We start from the raw sequence: 16,304 nt of genomic DNA, 5'->3' as shown, positions 1-16,304 counted from the left end.
TTCAATATTGGGAACTCAGAACGAACAGCTTCTTATTATTTTTTACAGTCACATAATCAAAATTTGGACATCATAACTGTCGTTTGTATAAATGTCTAGGATGTAGCCTACCACTGCAAAAAATCATCTGGACGTGCTATTATGAAGCCCAGGGGAAACACGATTAGTTTAGTTTTAGTTCAAATTCTTGTACAGTTAGATATGCTATTAATAACAAATGCTTCTTGATATTCTGTACATGTGTTTAGATTTCTAACTACCTGTTACTTATTGTGCCAAAAAGTTTAAAATTTACCATTTTTGGTACAAAACATTGGTTAAAGGTTTTGACGTGTATATCAGTATTTGTATAATTTATCAAGTTTGGGTTGTTTTTTGCAGTTGCAAATGACACATTAACGGCTGTTATGCTTTGCAGTATTTGAGCGGAATCAAAACATAAACAAATTATCTGTGATAATCTATGTACATGACAGTTTTCATTAATTGATACGTCCTATTGCATCAGTGAAAACTAAAATACATCATTCAATATAATCATACATTCATTTTGTATTAATGTGTTGACATCTAAGAAATCTTTATCATTCATGGAAAGCTCTCCATGACTCAGTATCCAGACAAGTTTACCAAAGAATGAAAGTTGTAATGCTGACATATTTAATATATTTTTAAACCAGTATTAATTTACTAATATCGTGCCTTATTAACAAAAAAATGTCTTGCCAAATATGTTTTACAAAATTCTTCCATGTAATGCATATATCGTGTAGAGGGTACTAACATATATTAAGTTGTTAAATTTATTTAAAATATTGAGAAATTGCACTGAAAGTACGTATTTATGATATCTGATTTGTTTGCTCAAAGTAATACAAATATTGCTCCTGTCTTTATATTTTCCTCAAACATTTTCAAACTATTCTTTTAGCCCACTCACTATTTCATTAGTCTTTCGTTATACGACAGCGCTGCCCCTTTTTTTCAATGTTATTCTATCATACTATAAACCATATATATAGTTAAACATATCTTTAGAAAGGAACTATTGTATTACAGTAATGAACCAAATATTTCAACTGAAGGTAATTATTCCCCTTTTATAAGTGCACTTAGAACGTACATAAATGTATTTAACCCTTTCACCCCTGTAACTTTAATAGACTCTACCATGTATGATATGGATGAGTCCATTATGGTCTACAGTGGTGAAAGAATTAATGACCTAAGTAAAATATAATTAATTCGCTTAAAGTTGCTTTCAGTCCGTTTTTCATGGTTCTTTTCCAATGTCCAAGTCTGTATGTGAATTTCTTACTACAATGAAGCATCACTGCAGCTTTGAATATTTTCCCCCATTTTTATTCTTGGAATGTGTTCTGTTATAGAAGCTTAAACTACCTGTGCTCACAGTGGAATTTTTGTTTATAATTTATTTGTTATTATTTTTCCTTACTTTTTTTCTGGTCCAGGGTTTTTATCTTACTATGTAAATGCTAAAGAAATTTTGTTCATTGATTTATTTAAAGTAGGAAATATATACTATTTTTGTGAATATAATTGAACTTTTGTTTATTGTGGCTGAAGGTGATTGTAGAATTCTTAAATGGATGTGAAATGTCAAAATTAATTTGCAGTCTGATGCATTTTACAATTTTACTGGGTTTTTTATTTATTGTACTTTTTGTAGCCAAGGGCTGTTTAGCCTAATGTTGTCTGGATTGCAAGTAATTTGCATATAATTAAGTTTTTACGTAATGTATAAAAAAAAAATACAATGTTCACATCTGATCAGGGAATTAAACCCCAGCCGCCTTGGTGGAGGCGAGTGTGTTATCCAAAGTGCCACTCGACAATACCTGGTAATCGTACGTCAAAAATGTTCTTGCTGTCAGGGTATTTTGACAATAACCAAAGTCCTAACTTGTTTCAGAAGTTCATTTGGGTACTATATCACAGGTTATTAAGAAATACTTAATGCTTATCAAAATCGATACGATAATTTTCTTTGTCTTATAAACAGAAAAAGTCAAGTCACCCTATAGTTTCATTGCTACTGATCTCAAAATAATTGGAAATAGTCAGGAATATATAGATACAACATTGTACTGTATATGGTTTTGTCATTAATACCATGGTTACGATCCATGTTTCCAATACACACTGTTAGCCATCTGTCAACACGTTTTTATGCTTATTGTATTAGTAGTTTGCAGTATACTTCACAACAAGAAATCCTTCCACTACCTCTATTAACGGTGATTGTAATATGACTCGGGATTTCTGTACACATATCTTGGAGGAGAATACTTATTATTTTGAATCCTTTATAGATTGCTGTCTTGGTGTGGGATGTGGTGTTTTACCAGATATGACATTAATTGTTTCAACCAGAAACCTTCTAACCAAACACCTTTACCTCTAATTTTATGTTGTCTTCCGACCCTAAAATTCTAATTAGCTGCTGCAAGATTATTCAAGCTTGAAATAAAACTGTCGACAATGGAATAAACATTTTCTCAACATAACCTTCTATTGTCTGTTTTAACTCATCCACCACTGAAATTCCATAATGAACTATTCCAACCTTTGAATAGGAGTAGTTCAAAGGTGTCTTCAGGGGTGATTGAAGGAGTTAATGTTACTTACTACTCGATCAGAACTTGCTGATAAATTAATGGACACCAGAAGCTGATTTAAAATGTTCATGCTGTTAAATTCTTTTAGTGTTAATGTAATTTATTGACTATTTTAAATCTATTTCCGGATTTTTTTCTCATTTGTTTGACTTTTTGTGTGTGTTTGTGATGTCAAGTTTATGTCGTTCCGTCCATGACAAGATTTGTTGTGTTGACAAATGTGATAGTTTGTTTTTATTTTTAATTTGTTATGGCAAAGTATCTGTGTTTAGGGAATTATTAATACACACAAAAAGAACCAAAACACACCACCATACATGAAAGTTTGTTAAACTAATTGAACATTGAAAAGATAAATTAAAGACTATTTCTGCTGCATTGACTATTTTGTGGTATTTTTGGTAAATAGTCTTTGCCATTCCAAACCTCCATGAACTGTGACTGGTGCTGGTCTAGACTAGATTCAGTGATTAATAGATTTATATATAGATCGATATTTTATTCTTACATTACATACTTGTTTTTGTATGCAAGTTACATTATTTTATGCAAGGTTGAAATAAAGGGAAAAGAAAGTAAATATTGTTAGTTTTTCTTATAAAGTATACTAAGTATTACTTGACAACAAGTTTTGCATATATCGTATGTGTGTCCATTTTGATCTTGTTCCGTTTGCAGCTGCAAGTAACGTGAACGTGTTGGGCAGTGACAGTTTTGCTAAATTAATATTGATTCAATGAATAGGCCTATACTTGTAACACTGAATATTGTAAGTCCTACACCCTTTGCCACGAAAAGAGTATTTTTATCTCATTCCAATCGCCAGAATTAGGTCAGAAACCACAGCGCCGCAATTTCTGCATCGCGCGGTGTCTAAATGTTCCCGATTTCGTGTGGCCACGCCATTAAGTGTTACCAGTTGTGACGTCACGCAAGTGGAATGTGTTGTTAGATAGAAATTTACATCCCTGTCTTACCCCGGACACTTCTGTTATATACGAACAAGAATAAGAGAAATAATCTGAGCTTATCGCTCCGTGGACACTCAAGGGTGTCTGGCGTTTATTGTAGGTTCCGTAAATGATCTATCCGGCTATCATGGTAATCCAAATCAAACTAATAACATGATTAATTATCGATATTTTAAAAGAAAGCGAGTTTTAATGTGAGTGTCTGTTATGGAAATTAAAAAATTAACGACTCACGAGTATAGCAAGCCAATTCATAAAAATATATCTTATTATATCTTATATATCTTTCAGCATGTCAGCCACTGGAACTCTATAGCTTTTTAGGCCACTATTTGGATTTCCAACCTTTTGGCCCCTAGCCTCACCGACGAGTCCAAGAAGGACGAAACATCTGTATGATGCAATGTAATTCATTTTTGGCATGCTGTATCTATTACTAAATTTTAATGTTGTACATACCTCCAATTCTAACAAATAACAGAAATGCACGACGTCACATGACGTCATAGCTTGTTCCTATGGAATGTCGATTCGTCGCATGCCGCTGTTGCTCAGTGTTGCCAGGTAGTGCATTGTTTTGCATTTCAGTTTGTCATGCCGTAAATAATATTCTTAATGGTATGAAAACAATCATACAGATAACAATACCAAAAACAATAAACAATTTTATTTCAAATGAGTAACAAAGTTTAACTCAACACAGCTTCTTTCATGATTAATAAACATTTACTAGTAAATAAATTACAAATTTAGGAACATATGTATTGTAGAGTATCACCAATTTAAAATAAACACAGGATTATATCAATGGAAATTATCAAATAATGCACATATTTTGTTTGGGCATTGTAGGTCATTTACGGCCTCATTAAAAGAAATAGAATTTCAACTTTACTTTATTTACCAATTTCTTTTTTAAACGTCATATTGTTTCATTGGAGCTATCTTGCCTGGAGTAGATGCTTTTCATCGCTCTTACGTAGATGCCACATCATAAGCACACCAGATATTTACTTGGTTGGTGCATGCGGAGGCTTTCAAAAATTGAAAAGTGTTTAGTTAATTTGCTTCAAAATGGCAGATTTTCAACGCAAATAGAACACAATAGACGTTATTCACGCAATTTCTTATGACAAATGCGGGTTATCTATCTTTGTTGAATGAATAACAAATTGTATATTTGCGTACTTTATTTATCTAAGATTGCGAATGTAACAACACATTCTAAATCCCTGTTGAGGCTGGAAATGACCCTTAACCCCGCTAGTCCGTAATTTATCAGTATGAATGAAATTATGTGTATACGTTTTCACGTTCACATAGTAAGATTTAATTATAATATATTGTTACTTTATATGCAGTCTGAGAGTTTGGTCGGTAGGGATTGTCCCAACCACCAGCCCTCTTCTGCAAGTAGCAATTAAATTAATTAAAACTTGTTAAAATTTGTCAATTGAATTATTCACAGGCATTATACTTTTGACTTAAATCCTATTTACATTCCTTTTTTTTTATGTTGTGTCATCATGTCAATTACTATTACTTTATGCAGTAAGAGAGTTTGGTCGGTAGGGACTGGCCCAACCACCAACAGCCCTCTTATGCAAGAAGCAAACAGATTTTGATAAAATTCAATTGGTTTAAATGTATCCTTTGTATCAGATTTTAACTATTCCAAACGGGATACACTTGTTACTATCTGATTTATTTCAAATTATTTTATTAGTTTAAGTTATATACCGGTACATGCCAATCAATTACTGTACGTTAATGTCTGAGAGTTTGGTCGGTAGAGATTGGCCCAACCACCAGCCCTTTGGCAAGTAACTTTTTCAGTTAATACTTTACATCTTTAAATGTTCGAATACCAATATATGGTTAATTACTTCATATCTTATATCATTCAATTACCAGCATTACTTTATTGATTATAGCCTATGGCACATGTTACATGTTGTATCTATTTTTATTAAAGAACTGTCTTGGAGTCTTACCAAGTCATCAATATATACTATATAATTATGTAACTATTTTATGAATTGAATTAACTTGTTTAGATCTAAGGGACCCCATTGGGCCTAAATTAATCTAATCCAATCCATTTTTAACACCTGACTGGTTACTTGTTTTATGGCATAACTAACTTATAAATTACATCTGTGATAATATATATATATTTATGTCCAATCTGCAAAATGTGATATACGTGTATTATTTGGCTTTTAGCTGAATAAATATTGTTTTTATTATTATTAATGTCATATTAAATTTATTAAACTCGTTCAATAATTTGTGCACAATGACACAAAGATTAAATTTATTACATAACATTCATAATTTGAAAACAATATCAAACACAATTGTCTATTATCAGCTGACTCCATTGGGTAAAAACCCAAGTACTCCGATCATAGTTTTGTCGGTCCGCACAGTGCAAAGTAGTTCAAGATTAAAAAAAACACCAATTAATACTGAACAGTTGTACATGCAGTGAAAAATGATATGACAAAATAAACATTTCAAATTTATTTAAAATAACAGTAAATGTATCATGTGGTATAGTAAATAGAAGTAGTACCTGTAGTGGCGTAGGAATATGTTCTCATGGGTTTGACTTATCGTAGCACCTTAAGGTTTTATTACACATGTGCAATACCTTATTTATGACATGGCCGCATGGCAGTAAAATGGGTAAGTTACGTGATACAATTTCACGTTAATACTTATATATTTCATATAAGGCTGTATAGTTCTATCCATATATGTATGCACTGTTTATATTTAACGGAGATGGAATTTGAAGGCTTTGCCTGTTGACCGGTTGTTGTTTTTGTATTTAAGACCTATACAATAAAAATGAAAAAAATAAGTTTCAATATTTATCCAATAGCACCTTTGACTTTCTACTCATCTAGAACTTTCTGAAAGGAACCAACTGAAATATATGATTATAAAGATAATTAATATCCCGATAAACTCACTTGACAAATATTGTTTCATCTACATAATAATTACAGAAATGTTATTTCGACATATCTTGTTACGAACACAAATTATGGACTTTTTCTTTCTCTTATACTCGACAGGTGCAAATGGAATCTCTCACCATAGGGGAATCTCAACCCGAGGGGGAAGATTCTTAAGTTGCCAAACACGAGGCTTTGCCGATGGTTTTTCCAAATTTGAAATCCTGAGGGTTGAATTTCCCTATCCTACACCCTTCGGCATGAAAGAGTATTTTTCTCCCATTCCAACTACCAGAATAAGCTCAGAAACCATTAAAATGTGTCCAGACTGGCTACCGGGTATTACCTGATTTGAAAATCCCTCGTGTAGAATTTCCCTATCCTACACCCCTGGGCATTAAAGAGTAGTATAATCTTAAATGACCGGATATGAGAGAAAATGATGTCTCACCCTAGGGTTGAGACGAAAGATTCCCCTATTCATAACAATGGTATGACGATATAATGTCGTCATGTCAACAATCCATCAACGTGACGTCAACCTTATAACGCATGTAACGTTACCATTACATTATGTATATGATACAAAATACGGTAAGAGAAAAAGAATCATTCGTCCCCTTGAGGTGAGATAGGGTATTTCAACACTAGGGGAAGGATTTTAAGTTGCCAAAACTCGGCAAAGCCTGGTGTTTGGCAACTTAAGAATTCCCCCCATCGCGTTGGTATTCCCCTATCTTGCCCTAAGGGGATAAGACATTCTATTAGTCTTACATAACATGAAGTAATTAACAAATTAATGGTCGTAATACGTATGTGATAAAGACGAATACACTAATATTTTATTCTAAAAAGCCATGTCTATTTCTGTTCCCGCGTGCCATTTATAATGAATATCATTAGTTAACCGGGAAAAAATATAATTAATGTTCATATTTTGAGGTTATAATTCTCTACAGAATTGATTTCTGATTTCATACAACTATGACCTTTCGGGTGGAAAAAACAATTGCATTCAATACGATATATGATTCTTTAAATCACATAAATGCAAAAATAAAATATATTATATCAAAAAATGTTAGCGCGATTAATTACACTGGGTCACTTATTTGTAACTCTATGTCTTTACGTTTGTTAAATCTGGTCATTATTGCCATATATCAAAAGTAAGACTTTTTACCTCATCTTTGCAGTTAAAGTCATATGTAATGATCAACATTTATAGTATTGAGAAACTCTTTAAGTATTGTGATATTTGATCAAGATTGACCTTGATTGATACGTCATTAGTAAATGACATTAACAACACCATAAAGTCTCCGTTATTATTTAGAATTCTACATATGATCTAACAGCAAACTAGCTGTGGTATCTTTACTTGGTTTCAGAGATGACATCAAAATTATCTGTTGGAATGTCTTAGTATTTGAATTATTTACTAACTAATGTTGATTCCGTATCTTTACATTTTTGAAATTCATATATATATATACAAAAAACAACACTCACTCAGAAAAAAAGACTTCGTATTGAATCGTTTTGGGGTCAGTCAGGGCCATTGACGTTACTAACAATTGCCATCCGGGCTTCATATGCAAATGAGAAATGTGCGTACAGTTTACAACTTTACTAGAAGAGCAGCTGTTTTTACGGGTTCTGGGTAATAAGCAAGAAATATAATTCATCCCCGATGTGAGGTAAGGATAAGGTGATGCAAACCCTCGGGATAAAATATTGAACTTGGGTTTGAATAACCTTATCCATACCTCACATCAGGGATGGATTCTATTAATGTATGCGCCTGATTTATTCGTGATCACAACAGAACGACTTTTTTTTATTGTGATCCTTCCATTTAGTTTGGCATTGCCTGGCTGTAGATATCATTAGGTGGTTGTATGAATGGCAAATTTGAATCGTTTATAAGTCCAGACGCCGTGTAATTGACGAGAGCATTCCCATAGTCGTGGCGCGGCCAATATGTTCTGATTTCCCTAAGGAGTTCTGTCTCCCCACGCCTTAATAGAAATATTTCCAGTTCAGAAAGGAAGTTTACCAAGCCCCGATTCCTCAGCAATTCGCCGAGTTCTCCCTGCCAGTATTCCTCTCTGTCAATAAGAAACATTTAAAACAGAACTGATTAAAACCAAGCAATGATAATGATGCGTAGAAGTAGCTAAGTTATCTGAAACACTACTTGGTGTGGGATTACCTTTTATGAAATGTATATATACTACAGTCAACACACACAGACAAAATCAAAGCTCAAAATCGACACAAGGAAACAGGAGCATAGACCAAAGAAACGTGGGAATGGATGGACCTTATTCATATACATATACAGGGAGTTAGAACCCAGGCTGGGTTGTGGTGTTCGAGGGCGAACGCATTTTAAAAATGGGTGAGTAGTTTGACAGATGAGCTAGAGGGAATTCCCTTTAGCTTAGTGGTAGAGCGTCCGACTAGGAACCTTGAGATCGAGGATTGGATCCCCGGTGGAAGTACAGTATTCTCTTTCCTGATACAAAAGCAACAAAATTGCTTTGCTATGCAGAAATAGCCACAATATGGTTGTTTTGAGTATAACAACTAATTCTAAATCCCTAATGAGGTCGGATATGACCCTGAACGCCCCTAGTACTTTGTCTTACCGAGTAGCACTTTCTTCATGGAATGGCATCCCGAACGTCTCGAACAGTTCTTTGGATCTGGAGATGTCTTGTCCATGTAATCCGACCCTCAGACGCTCTATGATTCTCCGCTCCGGACGGTCCTGTACAGAGTTTAAACATATCTCATTGATTAAACAATTGAGACCTTCAACAGTCCTCCCCACAATGCAACATAATATGAATAAAGGATCGCCTACGACAAATATATGCTGAGAATTTACATAATAAATTGTCAAGTAAAAGCAATTATATTTTAGTAAGATTACCTTTTATCATCAACAGCAAACTATTGTTAACCGAAAGGCTAACACGTCAGTGATGATTCAAATACTAAAGACAAGCTTTCATGACAAAAAATAATCTGATAAACCCACTTTCAATATAATACCATCTTGATAGATATGTATATGGTTATTATTTTTGTGTTCATTTTGATAGACACTGAATACACACGTCAATATTCCAAATACAATATACACATGCGTCTGATATGCAAACATTTTATGTTATTCCTTTGTAAAAGCTCACGAAGAGGAGAGTAGGGGTCATGAAAAATCTACCAATAGGAGGCTGTTTGACACATGGAAACGTCAGGTCTGATGGCAAAAGTTTAAAATTAGGCAGGTCTTTAATCGACTTTTTCAGTTTGTATACTTAAAAATGTCATAAGGTCTATAAGACAGATCGTTTTTAGCTGTTTTATTACTTATTTAGATGCGTGTGTAGATTAAACTGCAAGATAAAACCATTTTCAACAATAATTGCTAAATCGATATGATTTTTCAACATTAATACTATAATTATTTTCATGTGTCTTTTTACGAATATAAAGCATGGATTGGGGAACGATTGCATGGTATGTTCTGAAAATAATTCAGTTATCATGAAAAAGGTTGTGTTGTAAAATCCTGCCCTCATAAGGGAAATAAATGTGTTTCGGTAATGACTGTTGAAACAAAGGTTTGCAAATAAAAAAGGCGGATATCAAATCCAAATCCAAAAGCTTTTCTAACTATCCTTACTTCTGGCACCGGTAATACTGCATGCATCGTCGTCGTTGCCGTAGCCTCGCTTTCAGCATTGCCAACATGTATGATGTCAGTGCAGAAACAGCAGGTGTTCGTCGAAACCGTCACACGTTTTAGCAACAATTTCACCCCATCATTTATGACGTGTTCATTGCCACACTTGGCTAAGCGTCTGACATCAAAGTTCTGTACAAACAATGCCCATTTGTATATATCACATTCAACCTAATGATAAAGGACGGGTGCCAACTTGGGCCTTGCTACATTTTCGACCATTTTTCCTCATATGACCCTTGCTGTTGCGAGGATGTTAAATCCCAAATAAACAAACAATCAAACAAGTACACAGTATCTACTTACACAATGTATATAACACAAAGGATACATTAAGGTAGTACACAATTACACATTATCTACTTACACAATGTATATAACACAAAGGATACATTAAGGTAGTACACAAGTACACATTATCTACTTACACAATGTATATAACACAAAGGATACACAATTACACATTTATTATTAACCTTCCTTGAGGTCAAACCGATTAAATCCCCCGGGCCAGAAACCAACGGAAATATGATCTTTCTACATCAACGGGGATTAACAATTGCTTTAGTAATTGACCCTTTAAATACAAGATTAAAATTAGGGAAGAAAATGCTCCGTTTGAGCTTATTTGCCACATGGACATTTCCGCGGGACGACGAAAATCAGAATAACTTATTCAAAGCATGTGATGTATATACAAATCTATCTAATTTTAGAATATAAGTTACATACTCCGACATGTAATGACTTCTACTTTACCTGTTGGCTTTCATAGACAAGATTCGTGCTTTCTCGCTTCACATGCTCCCATTTTCCATAGGCGATTTCTAGCAATTCCAAGCGAAATCTGAGGGTACCTTGAAATCTTGGGATAAGATTGAGGTCTGTTTCTTCGATGAAAATCAGGTTTTCCCTCTTCATCTTTTCAATCGTTGCCTAAATCATTGAAACATCTTCTTATTCAATATTCATCATAAAAAATGAATGACGAAACTCATAGAAATTTGAAACATTTTATGCATTAATGTACTTAAATTAAATAAGATTGGCTAAACTTTAATATGTATTCGTTTTATATGCAGGTTAACTATATCCTTCTATTTTGCTGACGCAGTTTCCGTTTTTCTATCCATATTGACATGGATCTATCTACTTGATGTCAATTATCTTGGGATTATTTACGTATGAATCCCTCTGCCACTGCAGGCAAAATACTAGACCATTTCACTTTAGTTTCTCGTACATATAGTAACATCTCCTAAGTTTCGTTTGGATGTAGCGCAACTGGGCTTTTATACTTTCGTTGACCAGGAAGCTCAGTTGCTGGGAAGGACAGCACAATGAACTGAGGTCCTGAGTTCGAATGCTAGACTTGCTCCGTGATATTTTTACATTCAGAACATTGTTGGTATTTGCTTCATCTTTATTTTTTCTGTCATAAATGTCCTGCAAGGTATGCTTCTTTTCAGAAATAATTTATCAAAGGTATATTCATGCCGGGATTTTTTAAAATCAATAATTAGTTTTTGGTAATGGTACAGGGATCCTTAAGTAAGCTGTTTTAGAATCTTTACGAATTAACATCTTTTGAATCAGCCGTTGTAATAATAATAACAAAAACGTTTCTTTGTGACTATTCAGCGATGTACAATCCATTATATTAAAACCTACATATTTGTATCATATTCCCATAAATAAATGATATTATCAATCTTTTAATCACAATATATCTGACAATTGTTGACAACAATACCTGTTCGAAGTCTCTTATCTTTGACAGGGGTCCGCCCAGGTGAAGGTGGAGCCTGAGGGTCAATGGGTTAATATTGTCAAATTTGTGAAATAGCAATGCTCGAATATTGAACTCGACATCTTCTTCGCACGCAGTACACAGAATAACACAGAAATGCTTAGCAAATACGTTTATTGTATTCCTTCTCGTGCCCTTTGTCCAGTAAATATCCGGAATCCGCTGGGTTTCCTGTGCTGGTTTTTCAATAAATGAAATTTGAGTTTTTTGTGACCTTTCCACGCACATTTACACACCACGATACTTGCATTTTGTGTACGTTTCGACTGCCTATACAATGGGGTAGTTCTAAACAAGCATGCAACTTTAGGTGTGTTACTTCATGCAAATGGTATTCAACGGTGGGTGCCACTATAATGTCTGTTTTTTGTAGTTCAAATTTACTTCTGAGAAACGGAATGTCAAGTAAAACTGACCCTGAAATAGTTGTATTTATATCAACTGAGTTTTGTTGAAACGTGAGTCTGACGTCAGAGTGTTTTGTTTGGAAGAAGCCGCCCTTTTCGGTGATTACAGCCTGTAACTGCCATTGGTGCGGTGCATGAACACATATTGTGTTCAATTCCCTTTCGGCATTTTCGCAAATGTGTTTGTTTGCACTCAAGGTATTGATGTTCGTTTCTTTGAGGCATAATCTGTTTTCAGTGCCATCACTTCTGGTATAGGAATTAAGATCAAGCATCAAAGCCTCGATTCTTTTGACCTCTTCCTTTGACAAAATGTTCTTATAATGTCCAGGATCATTATTGACTTTAGACCAAGCATTGATGTTACGCTTAGTGGTGAGTTGTTTAGCTTCAGTTTCATCTGGCAATACGTTGATGTTATATTCTTTGTTGCTGCTTGACAAATCGTTGTATTCTGTGGTATTGCCCGTAGAAACATTTTCATCAGCTGTGAGGTGTTCATTGTCTGCATTGCTTGGAGAACACGTCACATCTTGATCTAATTTGTTCGTTTTTTTCATCCTGTTCTTATTGAACAGACGTTTCTTGAAACGGTTAAAAACATTCATTTTATAGCCTCGGATTTATTTTTCAGTAGCATTCATATCTTTTTGAGGAGGTTAGGTGAATTGTAGAAGATTGGATAGCGTACTTTAATTTTTCTAATCGCTCCGTATAGATATTTTGTAAACCTCGTAAAATCTGCAATGAAAAACAAAATAACTTTAAGTGCGAATGTGAAAGACATAAGAATGGATGGTGTTTTCTAAAAAAAAAAAAAGACACGACGAGGTGCAGGAAAGCAAGAGATTAGTTACGCTCTTATTTGGGAGGAATACTTAGTTAAATCGCGATGACGTATCCCCTTCCCTTCATTGTATTTTTGGTATGTACCCCCTTCCCTTCATTGGAGTTTTGGTAAGTATATTCCTCCCCTCTGTTGTATTTTTGGTAAGTATCTCTTCCTCGCGGCATTGGGTTTTGAATAGGGTATAAAGTCCTAACAGCTAAGATCATTTAAAAACATGCTTTCATGTGAATAGTGAATGCGTGCATGTGTGTGTGTTTGCTGGAGGCAGGGTATGTTGGTTCTTTTGCATCCTTGCGATAGCAAGGATCTGATGCCGATTCTATAGTGATGTCGCGTTTAAAGACCATGCTGAGTGTAAACGTTGATACGGTACGATTTCTCACCCCGACACGATTCCTCACCCTCGTGTCGGGTGAGAAATTGTGCCAAAACAGACAGGGAACATCAGCTACCATATTAGGTATGTCCCGACGCCGGGATAGAACCCATTGCCTTCATCACCTGGGCGAACTTTCAACATTATAGCCGAAAGTGAGATATTGCCAAACAAACAAATGGTAAGAAGAAGAGAGAATAACATAAAGATCCTAAAAATTGCAATTGATTTAGCAGATTTATTTTGGTCGCTTTTGTGTTCCTTAGTAGAGGACATAAACTCCATCCAACACTCTACAAGAGAATCCCACTTAAGTCCTCTTTTACGACCATGTAGTGGATAACATCAGATGTATTTTTGTCTCAATCCTCAAGCTACAGGGGAATTATTAGCTCCTACAGATATTTTGAAGGTTAAAACTATGTATGTTTTAACAGGACAGTCATACATACATAATTTAGTATTATTTTAATTAAATTTGCACAGGTTTACACAATGTGCATTTATAGACAGAGATAAACCAAAAGTCATATGACTTAGACTCTGACATTATGTTTTATGTGTCGGAAAGGGGGATTTGTTTGTGGTTTAGCAGAAAGTAGATAAAAAAGAAAACAGAAGACAGGAAACGACAAAAATCCCAAGTTTTGCAATGGAGACGGCAGATACATGTTCGTCTCTTCCATTTCCCCTACGCAAACGACACGACGAAAAGCCCAAGATTGAGCAGGGGGCCCAACATCAGTCGCCTTTTACGATACACATGTATTGGGATATAGCAGGTCTTTTCTTAATTTCTTCAATGTCCCCAAATAGAAGACAAGGAATAAACCACCCCGATCCGCAGGGAGCGGAAAGGGGAAAACGTCAGAAATGTAGTGAGTGGTTTATATATCACTGTAATGTTGTAAAGGACAAATTCTTGATATAGGTATTTTTCATAACGAGTTTTTACACATGCAAACTCTATACGAGATAGGTCCGAATATACCTTCAGATGAACGACCTGTTTCCATAATACCCAGTAACTTGTTGCTATGTTATGAGCTATTTCTGATCCCAGTGTGGTAAGATAAACTTCGTTTCGGGTGGCAGTTGCGAGGACTCGTGTCATTTCTATTTGGGTTGCAATATGTAACATGACGAGGGTAAAAAATGAAGCATTACTCATTATGGCATTGGTTCTATTTTAAGCTCCAATGTATTTCCATTGGGTTAACATAGTTTGCTGTACAGACTAGATAATATCGTTTAACGTTTTTGCAATATAAACCAGACATTTGCTTTCATTTTAAATTAAGTTTTGACTCTCAAATAAATACACAAATATCATAAAATAAGGTGAACGTAGCTTGCTGTACAGACTAAATAATATCGTTTAATGTTTTTGCAATATAAACCAGACATTTGTTTTCATTTTAAATTAAGTTTTGACTCTCAAATATATATATAAATATCATAAAATAAATATCTAATGTTGTTTGATGATCTGTTGTTTTTGGGGTTGAATAGCGCACCGGGGTGCACCATATGGGTTACGATATCAGTTACTAATATATCTGAAAATAACCTTTGATCTCAGGTCGATAAATAAACTGTTAACTTACCTGCTTGTGACAGTAATGAACACAACACACAGTGATCGTGTCGTGTTCGTCTGAGGATTGCTTTTAAACACTTTTCACACAAAGGTAATTCCTTTCAGTCAAAGTATAAGACACAGGTAAAATATAGTGCACCGAACTAATGGGTGTTGGTATATATATATTCATATATACAGCAGCGAATATCATTACTTCCAATATAATTTCTATTTTCAAATACGCCATATCATTGCAAGAATCATGAAACCTTATTTAATATCAGTTACCAATATGTCTGATAATATAATCTGATTCTAAGCTCGATCAGTAAACTGTAAACTTTCCTGCTGATGACAGTCACACACAATTAAAACACACCGATGACGTTTAGGAATTCCCCTTCGGTCGGGTATATGAGGTTGGCCTAAATACATTCTCGACGAACCTGACACCACCCGAATAGCTAACAGCGTGCCTTCAGTTTTGCTAAGACCTATGTCAGGGGTGCAGAGAGCACATACACCGTGGAATATCGAGGATTATCTTAATAGGGGTGCTAGGTTTTAAAGATACGGTTAAGAAATAGCACAGCTGTTTGAATGTAAAAAGGGACTGCAAAGGATACGAGATATTTATTTTACACAATACGAAACAGTTTCTCATTCTGGTGATCTGGCTAGTCTCGTGCGCTAAAAGCATTTTAAACTTTATGATTACATGTAGTTGAAATATTATGGAAATTTGAAGCATTTTCTGACGGTTTCCTATTAAAGTCACCACCCGAACACATAAAGAGTGCATGAAAATGGTTGTTATTGTATTGGTTGTTGTTATATGCAAGCCTTTGTGTGTGCATAAAAAAGGTGTCACTTTTCGATAAAAATATTTTCAACAAACAGTGTCACCTAGCTATTGCCATAGTTAATTTGTTTTTGATATACAGTC

At 34.5% G+C, this 16,304-nt stretch overlaps 1 protein-coding gene across 2 annotated transcripts; it reads right to left on the bottom strand.

Annotated features, from left to right (window-relative positions):
- Nucleotides 1–8,356: 8,356 nt before the first annotated feature.
- LOC110457106 lies at nucleotides 8,357–15,771 on the bottom strand. 2 transcript variants are annotated; one of them, XM_021508208.1, is made up of 6 exons: nucleotides 15,384–15,771; nucleotides 12,087–13,291; nucleotides 11,093–11,269; nucleotides 10,274–10,465; nucleotides 9,231–9,352; nucleotides 8,357–8,687 (listed from the first exon to the last, which is right to left on the bottom strand). In XM_021508208.1, exons 2-6 carry the CDS (start codon nucleotides 12,369–12,371, stop codon nucleotides 8,435–8,437), a joined length of 1,029 nt encoding a protein of 342 aa, XP_021363883.1. In that variant the 5' UTR covers nucleotides 12,372–13,291; nucleotides 15,384–15,771; the 3' UTR covers nucleotides 8,357–8,434. The 2 variants fall into 2 exon arrangements, with proteins under 2 accessions (XP_021363883.1, XP_021363884.1); XM_021508209.1 differs by lacking the exon at nucleotides 15,384–15,771 and having other exon boundaries at nucleotides 12,087–13,347.
- Between the last annotated feature and the right edge of the window lie 533 nt (nucleotides 15,772–16,304).

The sequence above is a fragment of the Mizuhopecten yessoensis genome, unplaced genomic scaffold, assembly GCF_002113885.1.
Source record: "Mizuhopecten yessoensis strain PY_sf001 unplaced genomic scaffold, ASM211388v2 scaffold9023, whole genome shotgun sequence".
Classification (NCBI taxonomy): Eukaryota; Metazoa; Mollusca; class Bivalvia; order Pectinida; family Pectinidae; genus Mizuhopecten; species Mizuhopecten yessoensis.
Note: the sequence above shows the minus strand (reverse complement) of the source record. Positions and strands in the feature narration are given on the sequence as shown.